Source organism: Symphalangus syndactylus, chromosome 18 (genome assembly GCF_028878055.3).
Source record: "Symphalangus syndactylus isolate Jambi chromosome 18, NHGRI_mSymSyn1-v2.1_pri, whole genome shotgun sequence".
Classification (NCBI taxonomy): domain Eukaryota; kingdom Metazoa; phylum Chordata; class Mammalia; order Primates; family Hylobatidae; genus Symphalangus; species Symphalangus syndactylus.
The window spans coordinates 21406037-21426466 of record NC_072440.2 but is presented as its reverse complement, the minus strand read 5'-3'; the positions used below and the strand labels follow the sequence as shown (position 1 = coordinate 21426466).

The window sequence follows — 20430 nt, the reverse complement described above, 5'->3', positions numbered from 1 at the left end:
GAGATTTCAATACAATCTATATTATCTCATATATATATTTCTTCCTCACTTTATTTGCTCACTTCTGTCACGCATTTAAAATGTCACAGAGACCAAAATAGAGTGGCTTTCTGGTGGAACTCATGGCAGTCATACAACAAGATACAAAACTAGGAGACTCTCTTCTCATACATCATACAATTAATTTTTCAAGTATTCTTTATGTACAAAGAGCTACTCTATCTGGAAAGAAAATTTTTTTTAAAAAAGACAAGGTAGGTTATGCATCCTAAGAAGGAGGAGGGGATGGAGTGATCGGGCACACGTTCCCGTCCCCACGACCCCAGGGACCGCTGATTCCCTGCCACTGAGCTCCCCCCACCCCCACCCTCCACGCAAACAGCAACGCTGGGGCAGGCGAAGACCAAGGGGGTGGCAATCAGCAGCACACTTTGGCCTGGAGGGAGAAGGGAAGCCACGTTGGAGAGACAGCTTGGTGAAAGCAGACGGCAGGGCAGGGCAGGGCCAGGGCTGGTCCTCAGCCTGTGTCTGCACCCACCCTCCCGGGCAGCTTGGGCCCAGCTGGTCAGGCCCCCCAAAGATGGAGGGGCAGAGCTGGCCTCTGGCACCCACATGCAGGCCTCTGCCACGAGGGAAGGAGGCCAGGAAGGCGGCTGGGCCCTGACTCTCCTCACAGGTGGCAGAGAGGGAACCTGTTCATTCCAGGAAGGACCAAAAGAAAGAATCCCCAGTGAACACCGGCAGGGTCCCTCTCCCTTACCCTACCAGCTTCTCCAGGTGACTGCAGCCCAAACCCAGGGATAATCTGGGTTTTAAATGCCAGGACACTTTGCCTGTAGGGACACGTGTTGTGACACGAGGCTCTTCCTAAGTCAGGAGCTAGTATAAGCCCAGCCTGCTGGGGGCTCCGGAGGCCCCAGGTCTAGAGGTGTGGAGGGGGAGAGAAGGGGCTTGGTGGTCCTGACCACTCCTGAGGCCTGTCCAAGGGCTCTGGGCCCAGCACTGCAGGATCCTGAGAGCGCCAGCAGCTGAACTAAGAGCCCCAGGCAGCGTGTGGGACAGACGGGGAGCCAGGGAGGGGCGCTTTCATATGTGACTAAGGCACAGAAGAGATGGGCCAGGGGCCGGATGGGGCAGAACACCAGGCCCTGTGTGGATGGGGCCCCCGAGAGGAGTCTGGGACCATTCCCCCCACCTCCCAGCTCCCCACCGTGTGGCCACCCCTCCCGGCCTCCCTGTCAGACTGCCTTCCCCCAGAAGCTGGTCTGAAACGTGGAGACTCAGACCTTTCCCCTGAAACGGGAGGGAGAAGCCCCAAAGAGAGACAGGACCCAGCATCAGCCTGGGAAGGAGGGCTGGGAGCCCCTGAGCCCTGGAGCAGCCAGGAAGCGAGGGCTCTGCCCAAAGCTATCGAGGAAGGACCCAAGTGAGCCGGCAGTGCGGGCTGTGGGCTGTCCTTGGTAGGCCATGGGGAAGGGGCATGAGGCAGGCAGAGGTGTGGCCCCGACGGGTGGGGATACCCAGGGGCCCAGAAGCCCCTGCTTCAACAGAAGCGGTGCCCAGGGGCCCTGAATGCCCTTCCTGGGTGGGGCCTGTGACTCCTGGTGTCTGGCTCTGATCCTTGCAGCATGCCACAGAGGCCTGGGTCAGGAGGGGAGGACCACAGAGCGCCCACATCCCCACTCCTGCCCGGGGTGAGGTGAATCTAGCACTGGACAAACGTGGACAGGGGAGGGACGCAGGCGGGAAGAGCCCAGGTCAGACAGGTATTGCACGGTGTGTGGGGGAGCTACGGCTTGCCGACCTCAGCCTGAGAGTCTCGCGGGGAGGAGGGGCTAGAAGGCTGCAGCCGCTGGTCCACACACAAGCACTGGGGCCTGGGTGCAGCTGGTCCCAGCATGCCCCCAGCACAGGACGGGCAGCAGGGGCATAAGCCTTGCTCCCAGTGTCCTCTGCCCTCGCGCGGGCAGTGCAGGCTGGGCCATGTATAAATATTCCTGAAGGCCCATGGGCGAGCCTGGCTGTCCCCCGTTCCTCTGGAAGTGACATGTGAGTGTTTCTGGTCCAATAAATAAAGGCGGCGTGAGCACTGTGCCAGCTGCCTCCTGGCCTGGTGGTGAGGCTGGAGGTAGGGCACAGCCTGACCGTGGCTACGGCGCCAGCACTTACGCCACCGCAGCCCGCACCTAGAATTCATCATCAGAGCTGAGCAGGAGAGTCTTCTCGTTGTCGCGGGCGCCACTGAGGCTGTGGGAGCGGGAGAGGCCGTGGGCGCCACCACGCCAGGTGGGCCCAGGCTCCAGGGTGGACTGCTGCGTGTACTGCTGGTAGGCAGGTGAGAAGTTGTGGATGGCGTCCTGCACGATGTCGTGCGGGTTCATGGTCTCCTTGAGGCTGCTGGAGATGCTCTTCATGGGGGCACAGCGGCCTGCCGGGCAGGGGACGGGAGGCGCAGGTGAGGAGGCTGGGACGGTCAGAGGGAGGTGGCTCAGCCCCTGCCCGTGATCCTGGGACAGACCCCCCCAACCCAAAGCTATGCCCTTCAACCACCCCTTCTGGGACAGAGAATGGGGTCCAGGATATGAGAAGGGGCAGGAAAAAATGGACTCCTTTGGCTGGGGAGCCCCAAGGGGAGGTTCAACTGTGAAGAGGAGCAGATACATAAACCCCCACTGGGAGCTGGGCCGGCTGCGGGGAAGGGACCCAGGCTTGAGACTGGCAAGCTATGGGCAGTGAGCCTGGAATGCCCCAGAGAGGCCAGAGCAGGCTCAGCACCGACTGAAATTGGGGCATGTGGGGCCAGAGGGCCTGGAAGCCAGGGGTGCCCGGTTCCACAGGAGCCAGGCGCGTCCCCCACCACCTGGGGAAGTGCTGTGCTCTCTCCACTCTGGAGAGTGGGCCAGGGGCTGGCCCCATCAGGACCAGGCTGGCCTGCACCCCCAGGGGAGCAGATTCGATTCACTCGCTCCCTCTAAGAGGGCTTCCTCCTCATCTCCTCCAATCAATTGTCCCCATCCTCACGGGCTCAGAGGGGAAAAGTGGCCCAGGACACCTGGATGTAAGGGACGAGCCCAACTCCGGAACCCAGGATTCCTGACTCAGCTTGTGAACTCTTGGAAACATCGTGAAATGCCCTGATATCCCATGAAGAGCACTGTGCCCCCAGAATAGGGTAGGGCATATTCCAGAACAAGAGACCAGGATGGAAGCAGGCAAGCTCTACAGAGGGTGACCCTTGGGAGGTGCTCTGGGCGCTCCCACCCAGGGGTGCTGGTGGGGAGGAGATGGGGACACAGAGAAGGAGCTACAGAGAGAGGCATGCCAGTGACGATGACCAGAACTGACGTGCAGGACAGACATGCAGACCAAGAGCGGGACCTACCGTAAGGGCCGTATGTTGGCACTGCCCGCGGCCAAACCCCGGGCAAAAGCAGGGCAAGGGGGGCGGGGAGAGAAGCCAAAGAAATAAAGACAAGAGACAGCTGAGTGAACAATGTGTGCCCACCACCGAGGCCCACCAGCACAACACACCACACCCTGCCCCCGCTCTCCCAGGCCCCACAGGGCACCCAGGAAGCTCCAGGTGCCTCCTGGAGCCTGGCAGGGGGGATATCCACCTAGGGATGACTCCTCCCCTGGTGTTCACGCCAACAGGAAACATCCGCCTGGCGGCTGAGTTCCGCCTCCACGTCTAGGTCAGGACGTCCCATCCCCACTTCTTCTCAGGCTAGCCTGGGGCCACATCCGCACCTGACATTTTACAAACCTCTTAACACTTCCCAGACCAGGACATGGAGGCTCAGAGGGAGGGGTTACAATCACACAGCTGAGCCGGCTCTGCACCTAAGCCTATCCTGAGGGCTGAGGGTCTGGGCCTGGGTTAGAGGGTAGCAGGGGGCTCAGGACCAGTGGGGAGGCAGAAGAGGGCAAGCAGTTTCCCCGGCCGGGCGCGGGTATGTCTAGGGGCAGTGTGTAGAGGGACAGCTCAGGCCAGGCAGCAGAGACCCTCTGCTAAGCCCCGATGGTGCAGGAATGGTTCTCTGCCATGGCCCCCCTTGCTCCTTGGGGTGGCCCCAGGCCCCAGGCCCAAGGATGATGTTCCCATGGGCACAGGGTATACCAGACCAGGTCCAAGGGACATTGCCCTCAACGCTGGGTGTGTGTTTGCTAGATCCTTCCAACTGGGCCATCAGGTGGCAAGCCCTGGCCTTTGTGTACCTGTTCTTTGGGCACAGAGTAGGTCTTCCCCCACCAGGGAAGGCACAGAGGAAGCGGGGCGGGAAATGGGCCATGGAGCCCCACTGCAGGCAGACATTTCTACAATCCACACCACCCACCATGGACCTGTGTGGGGCCTGCAGGTAGGCCTGGGGAAGTGGGTTTCTTGCCTCCAGCCACTCGGGCAGACAGCTGGCAGCAGCCAGGCTCCTGGGTGGATGTGTCAGAGAAGGAGGCTCCCCTCTCCCCAGTCCCTCCTGCCCCTTTACTGGCTCAATCAGTCTCAGGCATTCCCAGCCCCCTCTTCCCCATCCTCCAAGGACAACCCCCTTCTGCCCAGTGGCCAGAGGCAGCCCTTCCAGCCCAGTGGAGCGTCCCAGGCAGCAGCACTTTCACATCACCCCGGGAGTGCTTAAAGCACAGAACTCTCACAGCACACCCAGCCTGCCAGCCCGGACCCATTACAGCGGCATCTCCGAGGGTGGGGCTGGGTATCAGCACTTTCAAAAGCTCTCCAGGGCATTTTCCAGTACAACTGGGGCTACTTACCACTGTTCTAGCAAGGAGGAAGATTCGCAGGTGTAAAAGAAAGCTGTTAAAACCTATTACCATCCGAGTCTGTTTCTCAGAAGTATTCTTTTTTTAAAAAATAGTACATGAGATGAGGGAATTACAGGACAAAATGGTAACCACAGTGTTGGGAGTTAGAAGCCTGAGGGAATTTGTCTATTCATTACAGTCTCTGTCTGTATCAGCCCTGGGTCTCCACACTTGGACCTGCTGCAAGGGACAGGTGGCCTGAGCTTCCAGGACCGAATCGGTCGTGCTGGTGGCACCTGCTCTTCCCCGACCTCTGTGGCCCCATTCCTGCATATAGAGTGGGGATCCCATGTCCTGACCCAGCCGCACCTGTAGGATGCTGGGAGGTGGGAGGGCCCTGGGACGTTTGGGGCTCCCTGCTTCTCCCAGCGGGGGTCGCCTAGGACCCTGGCTCATACCTTGTGCGTCCAGCCTCTTGTCAGCATAGACCTTGTAGGTGAAGGCGTGCCGCAGGGCCAGGGCTGCAAAGAACATCTCCACACAGATGATGAAGTCCTGGTAGCCGGCAGCCACGGTGCCCTCGCCCACCGACACGCGGGCCGAGTGGATTTTGGGGATGGCCCCACACTTCTCTAGGATGGCCAGGAGCATGCCTGGATGAGGAGGCATGGGTGTCTGGACCCAGATTGATCCCTTTCCTGCTCCCCCTTCTTCCACAATGCCCCATTCAGCTGCCCACATGCCCCAGTGAGGATGTGAGCAGGGCCACAGCTGCTCCTGCAGGGCAGAGGTGGCGACACAAGGCCACAGCCTCCAGAAACCCCACTCTCCCAGCTTTTTGCCACCGAAACTGAGATGCCAGCAATTATGCAGGGTCTCCTGGGCCCTCTCATCCATGTAGCGGCCCCACCAAAGCTCTAACTAGCCCCTGGGAAAGGCCTCGAGGGCTCAGATTTCGCCCCCAGCAAGTGCCCAGTGGGCTGAGGCCCCTCTGAACAGGCCGCACAGGCACCAGGGACCATAAGCAGAAGGGGCAGCAGGAAGCACAGAGGACAGGGTGGCATGGGCAGCCTCCAGGCGCTGGGAGGGGGCTCACCTTGCCAGAAGGAAAGAAAGATGACGGACTTGACCATGAAGAACTTGAGAACGGGGCTGTAGGGGCTGAGCAGCTCCCGGGTGGCGAAGTAGAAGAGGAAGAGGGCGTAGAGGGCCAGGCTGACAGAGATGTTGTAGATGATGGTCACGTAGAGGTAGCCGCTGGTGACGCTGCGGGACGGGGAGCATTTTCTGGCTGGGACAGACCCTTGGAGGGAAGGGGCTCTCCTCAACTGCACCACACGCAGTCCCCATGGCTCTTAGCCCCACATCTCCAGCAGAGCTCAATGAGCCACAGAAGGGGTCAAAGTGGATGATCAAAGCGACAGGCAGGGGTAGGGGTATATGGGGTGCGCCTGCAGGCCAGACCAGCTCTATGGCCTCTGCGTGGCTCACGGACTTGTCTAAGCCCTGGTGCCCACACTGCTAATGTTGGACACCAGTGTGGAAGCCAGGGCCGGGCCCGAGGCCATAGCCTGACAGTCAGATAACAGGCGTCAAAATAGGTGACGCTGCTCAGCTCTGCTGCCTTTTCACTCAGTCGGCTGCATCCCCCTGACCTCCTTTTGCTCACCTGCCCTGGCAGGGCTGTTACGCAGTTCACAGACAGTGTGTGCCAAGCGCTTGAAAGCACAGGACTAGACACATGGTCACTTTTTTTTTTTTTTTTTTGAGAGATGGAGTTTTGTTCTTGTCGCCCAGGCTGGAGTGCAATGGCGTGATTTTGGCTCACCGCAACCTCTGCCTCCTGGGTTCAAGCGATTCTCCTGCCTCAGCCTCCCGAGTAGCTGGGATTATAGGCACCCGTCACCACGCCCGGTTAATTTTTTGTATTTTTAGTAGAGACGGGGTTTCACCACATTGGCCAGGCTGGTCTTGAACTCCTGACCTCCGGTGATCTACCCACGTTGGCCTCCCAAAGTGCTGGGATTACAGGTGTGAACCACTGCGCCCAGCCACGTGGTCACTTTCACTAAGCCCAGAATGAAATGCGTGTGGACAATTTACACAGCAGGGGCTTTATATCTGTGGACTTGAGCCGACCACTTGGTGCTCTGACCCTCTCGCTCCCTGCCTCAGCAGTGGTCACTGTCCTTTTGTGGCCCATCCCTTCGTGGTACCACTCTGCAGCCTGGACATGAACGTGACTGCTGCCAATGGCTCACTCCGGGGCCGGCAGCGGGGCCAACTGCAAGGGTGTCCACTGCTGGGCTCGGACTCCAGGGGGGTTGTGAGCACCCGGCACCCAGGAAGGTCATGGCTGTGCGGCCACTCTGGCTGCCCCCTTCCCTGAGCCAAGGCACCAGCCTGTGCCAACACTCCTCCCACATACCCCGGGGAGCACCCGCTGCTTACTCAAAGTCCCCATCCCGGTACTTGCCGAAGGCCTGGAGGACCACAGTGCTGACCGCCATGAGTGGCTTCACCACACAGAACTGCAGGGTGGCCTGTTGGGGGGAAAAGGAGGTCGAGTGTGGAGGAGGAGCGCAGAAGGCATGAAGCAAGCCCTGCCTCTGGCAGCCAGAACTGTGACGGAGAGTACAGAGGGATGGAGGGACGGAGGGGTTGGAGGGATGAAGGGATGGAGGGGATGGAAGGATACAGGAGATGGGGGGGATGGCTCCGTGTCCTGCTCCCAGGGGACTGCTGTCTGCGTGGGGCGGGGGGCAGAACATATAGGAGATGCAGCCAGCGTAATGCCGTGTGTGAGATGAGCATGTGGAGGAAGGGAGGAAGGGAGGAACAGCGTGGCAGGGCACAGTGGAGGCGGGGGACAGGAGATGCACACAAGGAAGCTTCTCGAGCCAGGACCATCAGGAAGGTGCCGGAGATGAGAGGCTCGACAGGCAGAGGGGGCAGCTTGCACCAAGGCCCCGAGGCAGAGGGTGGACAGGTACAAGGGGCTGCGCACTAGAGAGGTGGCCGAGGAGATGTGCAGGGCCAGGTCCTGGAGACCTTGGTGCCTGGGGCAAGGCTAGGGCCCTGCTCAAGGAATCAGCCACTGGGAAGCCGGCACGGGGGAGGGCCTCCTCCCATCCTCCATGTCCACCCCCCGTCTGGTTCCTAGCCCCACCCTCTGGGCCTGGGTCCAGGGTTTCTGGTCAGCAGAGGTCACTCTGGGGATGGAGGTGACCTGCAGGAGCCCAGAGCACATGGACTCCAGAGTCTCGAAATCTGAGTTTGAACTCTGGGGACAGCTTGGGCAGACACTTGGCCTCCGAGCACAGAATCTCTGATGAAAAGGACGTAGTCACCCCCACACCACAGGGCCACTGCTGCAGGGATGGCACAGCCAGGAAGCGCAGTGTCTACTCGGGAGTCTCCGCCTCTGTACATGCACTAACAGCGCCTGCTAGCTGGCTGTGCCACGGAAAGAATTCCTCAGCCAGGTTTTCCCCGATACCCTATTGGGGGACCCATGATGTCCATAACATCACTAGTATCACTATTATCTTGAAAGCAAATAAATCTAAGCCCTAAGACCCCTTCTGAGGAGCTGGGGGGTGGTTAAATCCAATCCAAAAGGCTCAGCTACTGTAACTGCAAGGAGGACGAGGAGCCTGGAGCAGGAACCGTGATCCGTGGAACCTGCAGCTTCTGCCCCAACTGGGGATCTGAGTGGGGCTTGCAGAGGAGCCCCAGGCAGCCTGCACCATGGGGCTGCCATACGGAGAGGCCTGTGTGATGGGACAGACTCACAGAAAGCCCCACAGAACGTCCCTGGCCCTGTCATCCCGCCTAGAGAAGTGGGACTGGCACCTTCTGGGGAAAAGGGAAGAGAGGCAGTTTGCATGAGTTCCAGTTATGAGCCTAGCAACAGGCTGGTGCTTCCCTGGGTCAGCTCACCTGGTACTCATGACAGCCCCCTGATGTGGGTGCTATCATTATCCCCATGGTACAGATGAGGAAACTGATGCACAGAGAAGGTGAAGCAGCAGAAGCAGAGCCCAGGCCAGTAGGCCCCAGAATCATCACCTGACCATACCCTGGACCAGTCAGCAGTTCCCAGGCTGGGCTGGACATCGGAACCCCCCGGGGAGCTTTAGACATGTGCCAGTTCCAGGGCTCCATTCTAGAACTTCTCCTATGGGCTAGGGTACGTGGGTGGTTGATCTGGGAATCTCTACTTTAAGAAGGGAATCTCTCCAGAAGATCTGGATATTGAGCGCTGGCCCTGAGGAGTCAAAGGCCTGTCTCTGTGCCTCCAGGACAAAGCTGTGGGGTGTGCTCTCTTGCCTTGGTAAAGAAAGGAGGGGGCCTCTTTTGTTCTCTTTCTTCTTATATCTCTCCCTGCCACCGCCAGGAACAAGGGCAGAACATCTGAGCCCACGCGGCTGGGGAATAATTTCTAACAAGGCCACACTAGCTAACAATCATGAAATCAAAATTTTGTAGACAATATAATCATCAAACAAGGCGGTGAGTCACAGCTGGCCGGAACCTGGGTGGCTGCACCAGCTGGTAAACAATGGCTCTCAATGCCCCACCCTGAACCCAGGATAGTTTTAACTCTTTCCCTGCAGGTCCAGTGGTGAGATTCTGAATTTAGGAACATGCTAGGGAAGGAAGGTCTGGAAGCAGAACTGGAGACTTGGCATGTCCAGGTGGAGGCTTTGTGGGTGTGCCCGCCCTGTGGCCTGGGCCCTGCACAGAAGGGAGCAGCAGGCCCTGCCCTCCGGGGCCATCGTGACTTGGCTGTGGGTTTCATGTACTTTCGTGACTACTCTTGGCGAAGCTGGAGGGGCTGACATGGCAGAGCCCCTATGGAGCCCCAGAGGAGACAAAAGCAAGGTCATGAATGGGCGTGATCCCCTCAGACTCTGCCTCCCTGAACAGGAGGCCGTGGGCTCTACCACGCCGGGCTGAAAGCTCTACATCCATGACCTCATCTGATCCTCACAACCATCTCTCAAGAGGAGTATCATTACACTCATTTTACAGTGTAATGATACTAAAGCTCAGAGAGAGTAAGCCAATTATCCAAGGTCACACAGTCAAAGGAAAAGCTGGAAATCAGGCTCAGATGGTCAGACACCCAGGCCCACACACTGAGCGACCCCACTACGCTGCCCCCACCCAGGCTACTCTAGACCACAGGGAGGTCAGCCCAGGAAGCTAGAGTGGCTGGACTGCCAACCAGGAAATGCAGGGAGAGACAGAGAGACGGCACAGGCCTGTTCTGGCATGTGTCTTTAATGCCAAAACCCTCCTGCCCCCTAGCTGCAGCTGATGAGAAGTTTTCAAATGGAGGTTCTAGAATCCCCATGCACTTCTGATTCTCACACACACCAAGACTTGGTCACATGAGCAAGAGTCTGGGATCAGCTCTTGCTCACAGTGCAGCAGACACTCCCAGGATGCCAGTCGCTGCCCCTCCAAGCACACCCTGCTAATGTGGTGCCTGCCTAACAGCTTCGCGTGGTGGGTGCTGGGGGCCTGGGGTGCCTCATAGGAAAGGGGACCTCTACAGGTGGGGCCCAGGGCAGCCCACGGCAGGGTCTCCCAGTCCCCACCCTGCTCCTCCTGACCTAGGCAGCTGCTGGGGGCACACACCTGTTTGCAGAACCTCAGAAATCCGATGGAATAAGTCTTTCCCCAGAGGCAGCAGGTGCCATACACACAGCTGGACCTGGAAGAGACACGCATAGGAGGCAGCGGCGGTGAGTGAAGAGACAGTACTTGGGAACGGTGGGGTGGGGAAGGCCGCCCTCCCACCCATCCAGACGAGCTGGGGCACAAATCCCAGGCAGACTTTGAACCCGAGGCCAAGCACAGGGAGAGGCATGGCAGGGCATCCGCACATGCCATAGGCGGAGGGACACAGGGCTGCACTGGCCCTGGGGTGACAAACCCACTTGGAGAGCTCTGAATGTAAAAACTGCAGGAGGCAGAAACAGACAGGAAAGCACTAAGACTGAGACAGGAAGAGAGAGGAAGAATGAGCCGCAGAGGCCCTCCTAAACGCCCAGAAGCACGGCATTGCTCAGGAAATGTGGTGAGGCACAGCAGGTCAAGGTCATGGGCAGAGATGGTCTGTGTCCAGCTGGTACCAGGACAGCTCGAGGTACACCAGGTCCAGGAAACAGGGTGGTTTAGGGCTCCGGGAAGACTCCATACTCACTCAATGGGTTTTCCTCTGATCTCCGACATGATGGAACTTTCTCCTCCTAGGTACTCATAGCACAGGCTCAGGAAATTATAGATGACCAAGGCTGCGAAAAGAGTGTCCGGGGAAACCAGTCAAATCAGCAGAACGGGTCCACAGATGCTGGGATTCTAAACAGCAACGGAGGTGAAAGAGCCACAGCCGTGTGTGGCAACAGGGAGGAGCCTAGGGGACCTAGGGTTGTGCAAAAGGAGCCTGTCAAGAACGCAGACAGCTGACCTCCCACTCCTAAGTTCAAAACCTGGCACATCTAAATTATCCTATCCAGGGATGCACCCCTGCACTGGCGTAATACTGTGAAGGGACTGCCACGAGTTCAGGGTTATGTGGGGAGGCCGGAGGAGGCTGCGATAAGGGTGGGTACTCAGGAGGTTTGAGAGGGCTGGCAGTGTCGACCCTGGGGTGAAACAGTATTGGCTTTATTAGTTTTTCCGGGCGCAGTGGCACGCGCCTGGGGTCCCAGCTACTGCTGAGGCAGGAGGACGTCTTGAGTCTGGGAGTTCTGGGCTGTAGTGTGCTATGTCGATGTGGTGTCTGCACCAAGACTGGCAGCAGTACGGTGACCTTCTGGGAGTGGGGGATCACCAGGATGCCTAAGGAGGGGTGAACCAGCCCGGGTTGGAAACAGAGCAAGTCAAACTCCAGAGTGGGATCGCACCTCTGAACAGCCACTGCACTCCAGCCTGGGCAACATAGCGAGACCTCATCTCTAATGTATTTATAAATAATTATTTGTCTTACATACTTGTGTGTTACAGGTCACAATTTTGTAAGATAACAACAAAACAGTCTCTGTGAAAATCTTCGGAGAAATTCCAAGCAGGAGTGAGAGGGCAGAACCTTCATCCAGTCAACAACCTGTAGCAGTATCCGGAATACGAACAGCACTATGAGCTACAACAAAGCACACAGCAGCACACAGAACACAGTGCAAAAACCTCGGGAAGCTTGGGCTGCTCATTCTAAATTGGGACTCGGCTCAACATCTCCACAAAGACCCAAAATTTGCCACAGGGAGTGACAGCACAGCAAGTCTGCTGTAATGTTGATGCTATAAATGCAGCAATGTGCTGTAACGGGCCTCCTGGTCAGGGGGTTCCTTCTGGGTCGGCAAAATGAAGGCTGCTGCCTGCAGGGTGCTAGAGGCAAATGGATATGCCAGGATGGAGGAGAGTGTGGAGAAGAGGAGGAAAAGGGGTGCAGCAGAGGGTACCCAAAAGGAAAGAACGCAAGGGGAAGAGCCAGGGTGAGGACATGGGAATGAGGATGGGCATCCAGCAAAGGCACAAGGCCAAGGGGAGGGGCAGAACAGGGTCAGGAGAACAGGTCCAGGGAGCCACGGTGGCCCTCCAGCCAGAGGGCTTCTTCTCATCCGATCCCGCCAGCCCCTGCAGCACAGACTCCTTTAAGGCTCCCTGGTGCCGCACAGCTTGGCACTTGATCTTTCAATGGGTGACCTGGTCCCTACCCAAGCTCCCGCCACTCCCGAGCAGCACTAATGCTGCGCTAATCCCCAGAGCACGTTCTCTACCCTTCGCTGCTTCTGCACTCCCAGATCCCAGAGGCTCTAGCACCCTTCTCGCTGTACTCTCAGGATCCCTCAACCCCAGCTGGGATGGCACCCAGTGTGACAAGTCCCTGGTGACCATCGTGGAGGTGAGTGCCCTCCTACCCACGGAACCTGATTTGCAGACACTTCCCAGCGCTTCCCACCCTGTGTCACAATGACTGGTCTCCCCCTCTCTCCTTCCTCAGGACACAGGCGCCACTCGTGGCACACACGGAGCACACCACAACTGTTTCACTGACTGAACTGGAGCGTGGAAAGCCCTGGTGATGTTTTTTAGGCAAAGCTGGCCTTCGGCGATTTGGAAAGGAACACATTTGCGGCATTTTACGCCACTCATGGTTGCCCCAATCCCTTAAGAGCTCCCATCTCCAGGTGGCATCCACATGTATATGTCCCCCAGCACTGACCACGCCTTGTTGTGACTGTCCCTTCGGCCTTCACACACGTACAGCAGAGGTATGCGATGTGTGTGGGCCTCTTTGGGTTTCAGTTTCCTCATCTATCAAAGGGGATCACAGGAGCACCAACTTGGCAGGTGGCTGTGAGGCGTGAGCATGAAAGTGTTCAGAAGTGTGTCCGGGGCTCACTGCGCTGGGTGTTGGCCGTCATGACCATTACTGTCTATCTGCTGCCTGCAGGGCCAGGAGCCCCTAGACAGGGCTGAGGGCCGTGTGTACTGCCTGCCTGTGCTGGAGGCAGCTCAGGATGTCTCAGGACAGACGAGTCTCCACCAATCTCTAGATGACTCTTCACCAGCAAGAACTATGGGGCAAAGGGTAAGGGGTGGGCATTAAGCCAAAGCTGATGTCAGCCTGCCAGTAACCTCTGTTCAAAACCTCACAAGGCCAAGCACAATGGCCGTGTCCATTCTAAGCCAGGTCCAGCTATATCATGATGGTTGTATTTTCTTTTTTGTTTGTTTGTTTTTGTTTTTTGTTGTTTTGAGACAGAGTCTCGCTCTATGCCCCAGGCTGGAGTGCAGTGGCACGATCTTGGCTCACTGCAACCTCCACCTCTAGGGTTCAAGTGGTTCTCCTGTCTCAGCCGCCCGAGTAACTGGGATTACAGGCGCGCACCACCACACCCAGCTAATTTCATATTTTTAGTAGAGACAGGGTTTTACCATGTTGGCCAGGGTGGTCTCGAACTCCCGACCTCAGGTGATCCGCCCACCTCGGCCTCCCAAAGCGCTGGGATGACAGGCGTGAGCCACCGCGCCCGGCTGACGGTTGCATTTTCTAAAGACTGCCACACCTCGTGATGCTGACACTCCTCCTCTGAGAGGTGCAGTCTTGTTCCCTCCCTTTGCATCTGGTGGCCCTGAGTAACCACAGCCAAAGTGATGTTTTGTGACATCTGATGTAGGGGTTGGAAGAGGCCTCTTTCCTCTGACTCTTTCTCCCTTCAGTGCCTGACCTTGCACTCAGTCACCATGCAGCGGGGAAGCATGAGCAGCCTTTGGAGACACCGCACAGACAGGCTCATGTGAGGGAACTGAGGCCTTCAGCTGACAGCCAGCATCAACTGCCAGGCACACAAGGGAGTGAGCCTTCAGGTGATTTGCCCCGGCCTTCACGCTCTCCTGCCAAGGCCCAGAGGTCACGGAACAGGGACAAACTATCTCCCCCGCATCCAGTCCAAATTCTTGACCTATAATATCCATGAAGAAATTGGATGGTTGTTTTACACTAGTGTGTTTTGGCAGTAGTTATTTGCACAGCCATGGTAAGTGGAATACAGATAAAACCATGACTGACGCTCCTGGGACGTGCCATGATCACTCATGCCTGCATGCAATGGTACATTCTGGTCCCTCTGCTCACCCCAGAGGCAGACCCCACTGAGATGCCGCCTCCTCTGTCCTGCACCCCGCTTACTTCACACACCACCCCTCTCTGGGCTCTGCCTGATCCCTCTGGCACAAAAGCAACATCAAGTAAGGTAAAGAGCCATGGGCCCTGGAGCCAGCCTGCCTTGGTGTGGACTGTGGTTCCACCTCTTAGGAGCTGTGTGGCCTCAGGCAAGTGTCTTAAGCGCTCCATGCCTGCATTTCCTCATCTGTAAGCGGGATAACTCTTCCCTTGGTGGGGTGAGGGGCTGTGAACGTGCAGAGCCTTAGATGAGCTGAGGGCACAGTCAAGAGTCCACTGTGTGTTACCTACTGCTTTTTCCAGACTGTAAACTCCTTGCAGGTAGAATGCAGTCCTACCTCCAATGACTACCGGAGGGCCTGGCAGCTACAAACATGCAATCAACACTGAAGGAGGGAATGGACAGACGTACATCGACCATCTCCCAAGGGGAGCCTGACATGACAACAGGCTCAGGCAGGGCAGGAGGGGACACCCCACTCTCATTCCAATACTGGGGGAGCTCCTCTCAGAGGCTGGCCCCAAGACCATCAGCTTTCCAGCCTCCAACAACAAAACCCTCCAGGGAAGCCACAGGGGCCCCAGGCCCATGAGCCCCCTTTATCTGGAAGTTCCCTCCTGGGAGAGCCCATCCCTACAGTCCTCTCCCAAGAAAGCCTTGGTGCCTGGGCTCATGTCCTTTCCTGCATCAAAACACACGTCAGCAGTCAGCACACTTGAATTACGTGGCCGAGGTCCATCCGTAACCGGCTTTGCACACAATTGATCAGAATCATCAAATGTCATCGTCTCTCTCAGTTCAAGATTCTTGACCTTTTGGAGGTGCTCTGGGGCCAGCCAGTCTGTAAAATACCAATTTGCTGACAGTTCCCTTTAAAGAATCATTAGTGAGTCGATAATGGACTCCCTAATTCTTGGAGAAGATGAGACAGAATCTCCTCAGACGTGACGCAACTGGCCCAAGCCTGGCCCCACTGACCAACTGGACACATCAGTCTCCCTCCTGGAAAGCACAAAGCCATGTGAAATACCACCTCGAACATCCCAGCAAAGGTGTTTAAAATGGAAAACTCAACACATCCCCTGGAAACAAATAAAAGATGCGTGCCCTGGATGTAAGAAGAGCGGAGAAGCTGAGACGGGGCTGGAGGGAGGTGCTTGGCCGGGAAGCTCACTGCCCACCGCCCTTCCCACCACAGCTCCAGTACCAGACCCCTGGAGAGGCCTCGGAGACACACAATGACTCTACACCTCCCTAAATATCTACCACAGCTGGTGTGCCAGGCTCTGTGCTAAGCCCTCTCATAAATCACCAAGGAGCCCTCGGGCCAAGTCCAGAGGGCAGCAACCAGCGTGAGGGACCGGAGGGCCTCTCTCTCCTGGCCTGGACAATCAGGCTGTGTCTTCTCCGGAGGGTTTTGTCTTTGGAGACTGGAAAGTTGATGGCCTTGGGGCCAGCCTCTGGGAGGAACTCCTCCATCGTTGGAATGAGAGTAAGCTGTCCGCCCCCCACCCCCATGCCCCACCTGGAACTTTCTGCTCCATTCTAGACACCACATCTTAAACTAGAGACAAATGCACACTCTCAGGAGAGAAGGACCAGGATGAACACAAAATAAGGACTGTGCTGGGGACGAGAAGACATCAGGGGTCACTCTCTTAATAGACATGACAAGCACCTTGTTCCCAGGGTCAGATGGGACTCCCAGGGGCAGATCGCAGAAGGACTGCAGCTCAATATACTCAATATAAGAAACCATTTCCTTTTTTTTTTTTCCTGATGCAGGGTCTCACTCTGTTGCCCAGGCTGGAGCGCACAGATGCTATCACAGCTCACTGCAGCCTTGACCTCCCAGGCTCAATCGATCTTCCCACCTCAGCCTCCTGAGTAGCTGGGACTACAGGCGTGTGCCACCATGCCTGGTTAATTTTTTTTTTTTTTTTGTAGAGACAGGGTTTCACCATGTTGCCCAAGCTGGTCTTGAACTCCTGGGCTCAAGTGATCCGCTGGTCTCAGCCTCCCAAAGTGCTGGGATTAAGGGCATGAGCCACTGCGCCTGGCATATAAGAAACCATTTCTAACAGGCAGAGTCCAGAGGTGGAAGTCGCGAGCTTGCTGCCAACAGAAGCAATCAGGCTGGGTAACCCCTCAGCAGACTTTCTAAAGGGGTCGCTTCCAAACCCGAGGCTCCAGGCTTCTCCCTCATGACTTTCCTGTCCTTTGTGGATCCTGTTTATTCCTGTTTCTCGCCACCCCAAATGCTGCTTCTGACCTCTCCTCTACTGGCTTCTTTTGAATGGCCTTCTTTCCTATTGGCAGCTCCTTGAGCCTGGGTAGGAAGCTGTAAGCCAAGAGACTGCTCCCCACCCAGCCTCTCAGCTGCCCTGTGACCTAATAACTGCTACAGGACCCAGCAGATGTAAGCTCTACATGTTCACACCTCTGCCCCCACAACCGCCACCCCCATTCCCCCACAAGGAAGGAGTTATCCCTGCTTACAGATAAGGAAATTCAGGCACGGAGCACCTAAGACACTTGCCCCAAGAGCCCCTGGGCTTTGAGAAAAGACTCAGTACTTGCCCTCCCACGTTTCTGCATGTAGCTCCCAGGGTCAGGAGGCAGACACATTCATATAACTTGTTATAACTTCAGTACACACTCGCCGTGTGCCTACTGTGTGCCACACACTGCGTGTGGGACCTCGATGACCCTGGGCACATTGGGCCATTCTAAGCTCACCTCCTGTGCACACCTTCAGCGCCTAAAGCTGGCCTTGTGGCCCAGCCTTCTGCTGCAGAGAAACACTGGTTACTTGGAAAGACTGGGGGCATTCTGTATTTCAGATAACTGGTGGATGAGCCTGGAAAAGTTAATTTTGCCCACTTTGGGCAGAAATCTTCTCTGCTCAGAAAACAGAGGTCTCAGAACGTTCTTCTGCCTCTTTTCAGTGATGGGTGATGACCCTGGACAAGAATGGGCACAGTGTGTTGCAACCAAGGGGGCAGGGGTCTGTGCGGTACAAGTGACCCCAGACTCCAAGCTGTGCCAAATGGCTCCTCTTCTCCTCCCTACTGGCTTTTGTTTTTTCGTTTTTTTTTTTGAGAGGAATTTCACTCTTGTTGCCCAGGCTGGAGTGCAATGGCATGATCTCAGCTCACTGCAACCTCCGCTTTCTGGGTTCAAGCAATTCTCCTGCCTCAGCCTCCTGAGTAGCTGGAATTACAGGCACGCGCCACCACGCCTGGCTAATTTTGTATTTTTAGTAGAGATGGGGTTTCTCCATGTTGGCCAGGCTGGTCTCGAACTCCCGACCTCAGGTGATCCACCTGCCTTGGCCTCCCAAATTGCTGGGATTACAGGTGTGAACCACTGCGCCCAGCCCCCTCGTGGCTTTTTTGTCCTCTGCTGATCCTGCTTATTCCTGCTTCTTGCCACCCTGAATGCTGTTTCTGACCTCTCTTCTACTGGCTTCTTCTGAATGTCTTTCTGCACTTGGATCTATCGAGTTTGTTTTTTTTTTTTTTTTTTTTTTTTGAGACGGAGTCTCTCGCTATCGCAGGCTGGGGTGCAGTGGCGCGATCTCGGCTCACTGCAACCTCCGTCTCCCGGTTTTAAGCGATTCTCCTGCCTCAGCCTCCTGAGTAGCTGGGACTACAGGCATGCACCACCACGCCCAGCTAATTTTTGTATTTTTAGTAGAGATGGGCTTTCACCATGTTGGCCAGGATGGTCTCGATCTCTTGACCTCACGATCCGCCCACCTTGGCCTCCCAAAGTGCTGGGATTACAGGCGTAAGCCACCATGCCTGGCCACTATCGAGGTCTTATAATCCTCGGCTCTATCTGTAACAGCCACGGCCAGCCAGGGAGTCCTTCTGGCAGCAAACTGGCCTCTGGCTCTTGTGTGGCCCTGCACCTGTGGCCCTCGGCTGTGCTCACCCCAGTTAGACAGTGAATGAAGCATCATTCTCTGTTGCTTTCATGCATTAAAATCTCTTTCCCTAACAGGAGTTCACACTTTTCCAGGGGAGAAACTTGTCCTGTCCTCTCCTTCGCCACGCTGGCACAGAGCCCCAGGATTCAGAGACCCAGATGCAAGTCTGGCCTTTGGCCATTACGAGATCTGGGTCACTCTGGACAAGTTTTAGAGCCTATTCAAATTTCTTTCCCATTTGTAAATGGGGATAATATATATACTCTGCCAGGCACTTGGGAGGGGAGAATGACCTAACAGTGATGAAAAACACGTGGGAAAACTGTGAAATGCCACGCAAACATTCCTAACAAACAGCAACTGCATAAAGCGACATACGGACACCGTCTCCTGCCTCTGAACCCCAAGGCCCTGTGCCTCTGATCACTGAACTCCCCAGCACTGTCTCAGAGTTGTCTTTATGGCTCACCTCCAACCCCACAATCAAACACTGAATGCATATGGGGGGTGGTTTCCACCCTGCCCCCATCTGCCTGCCCCTCCACACCCTCTGGTGACAGATGCCAGCACTACGAATTCCAGCCCTCGCAGATGGTACGTGGCACTAAGCCCTCTTCCAAGACTCAGCCCTCTCTTTGAGAACAGGAAGCACTAGTCACAGGTTCACAGGCTAAACACACACTTATCTCCACTATCCCCCTCCTCGCCCTCCTAACACCACTGAAATGAGAAGGAATGAAGGTAGGGTGGGGAGCAAACCTTCAAGGACAAGAGGAATGGCAACAGCCAAGCAACATCAACAAAGCTCTGAACGCCACATGCTCACCGCTACATGGTCACCGAGTGGCGGACGGTTAGGGGGGTGGGGGTGGGAGCCAGAACCCTAGGAAACCTCAGCACTGCACATGCCAGGCAGCTTTGGTGGCTGTGGGTGAGGGTGCAGATGCAGAAGCTGGTTAAAAGTCTCCACGTGGAGCCACTGGATTACAAGTTTCAACAGAGGCTGAGACAGCTCTATCCTCAGAACATGGTCCAGCTGAGGGCAGTAATGGGACAACTTGGAGAAAATCCAAAGACTAAGCCTGAATACGAAGGGCGAGAGGTCCTCTCAGATCTCTGCCACGCTGTACCAGTCACTTAGCCTGTTCAGTGTTTTGAGGCAGGAGATGAAAAATTATTCTTTACAGAAACAGGTCCCAGAATTTAAAAAGCCTTCATTTGGTACCTGCCCCCTATGCTGCATAAAAATAGCCAAGGAAACACCCCATGTTCCATCACCCAATCAGGAGGCCCAGCAATTGTTTTTTTCTGTGGGGGGTGGGGAGAGATGAAGTCTTGCTCATCTGCCCAGGCTGGAGTGCAGTGGCACGATCACAGCTCACTGCAGCCTCAAACTTGAGCCCAGGCTCAAGCCATCCTCCCGCCTCAGCCTCCTGAGTTGCTGGTATTTTAAGCCCCATTCTTATATATAAAAAATGGCCAAGGACGCTGATATTTGAGGAGCGCTTCTAACAAGAAGGTCAAAGACCAAAGCGAACAAACAGAAGAAAGGAATTCAAGAGATAGAGACAATGTAGGGAACAGAAGAAAACTTCAATGACCATCCCCAGAGACCAAAGAACAATACTCTCTCCCATACCAAGAACAAGGCATCATAAAGAAAAAGAACGGAGACATTTTAAAACATGATAAAGGAACTAAAACATTCAATAGAAAAGCTCAAAGGTAAGATTAAAAAAAAAACAAACAAAAACAAAAAACAAAACAAAACAAAGTTCATGGAAAACAGTACCAAAAAAGAGCCAGAAAATTATAAAGAAAATTTGAGGCTCGATCCAGAAGCATGAGGTCCTACTAGCAAGAATTCCAGAAAGGGAGATTGGAAGAAAGTGGAGGGGAAGAAATGATCAAAGAAACATACAGAAAGACTTCCCAGAACCTTAAGGCAGGAGCATCCACACTGGAAGGACCCGCCAGGTTGCCGAGCACAATGACTATCCCACCTCCTGTGAGATTTCAGGACACTGGGGATTG

General features: G+C 55.9%; 1 protein-coding gene across 4 annotated transcripts in view; it reads right to left on the bottom strand.

The window, feature by feature from the left end:
- TMEM184B (transmembrane protein 184B) overlaps positions 1–20430 on the bottom strand; it is a 52890-nt gene continuing 32460 nt past the window's right edge. Inside the window, exons 4-10 of one of the 4 annotated variants that reach the window (XM_055251790.2) lie at positions 10976–11066; positions 10408–10483; positions 7210–7301; positions 5855–6024; positions 5217–5411; positions 3383–3403; positions 1–2464 (exon numbers count right to left, since the gene is read on the bottom strand). In XM_055251790.2, coding sequence (XP_055107765.1) covers positions 2187–2464; positions 3383–3403; positions 5217–5411; positions 5855–6024; positions 7210–7301; positions 10408–10483; positions 10976–11066 — 923 coding nt within the window. In that variant the 3' untranslated portion in view covers positions 1–2186. The remainder of the gene's footprint in view (positions 2465–3382; positions 3404–5216; positions 5412–5854; positions 6025–7209; positions 7302–10407; positions 10484–10975; positions 11067–20430) is intronic. The other 3 variants (XM_063623078.1, XM_055251793.2, XM_063623077.1) reach the window with 3 other exon arrangements.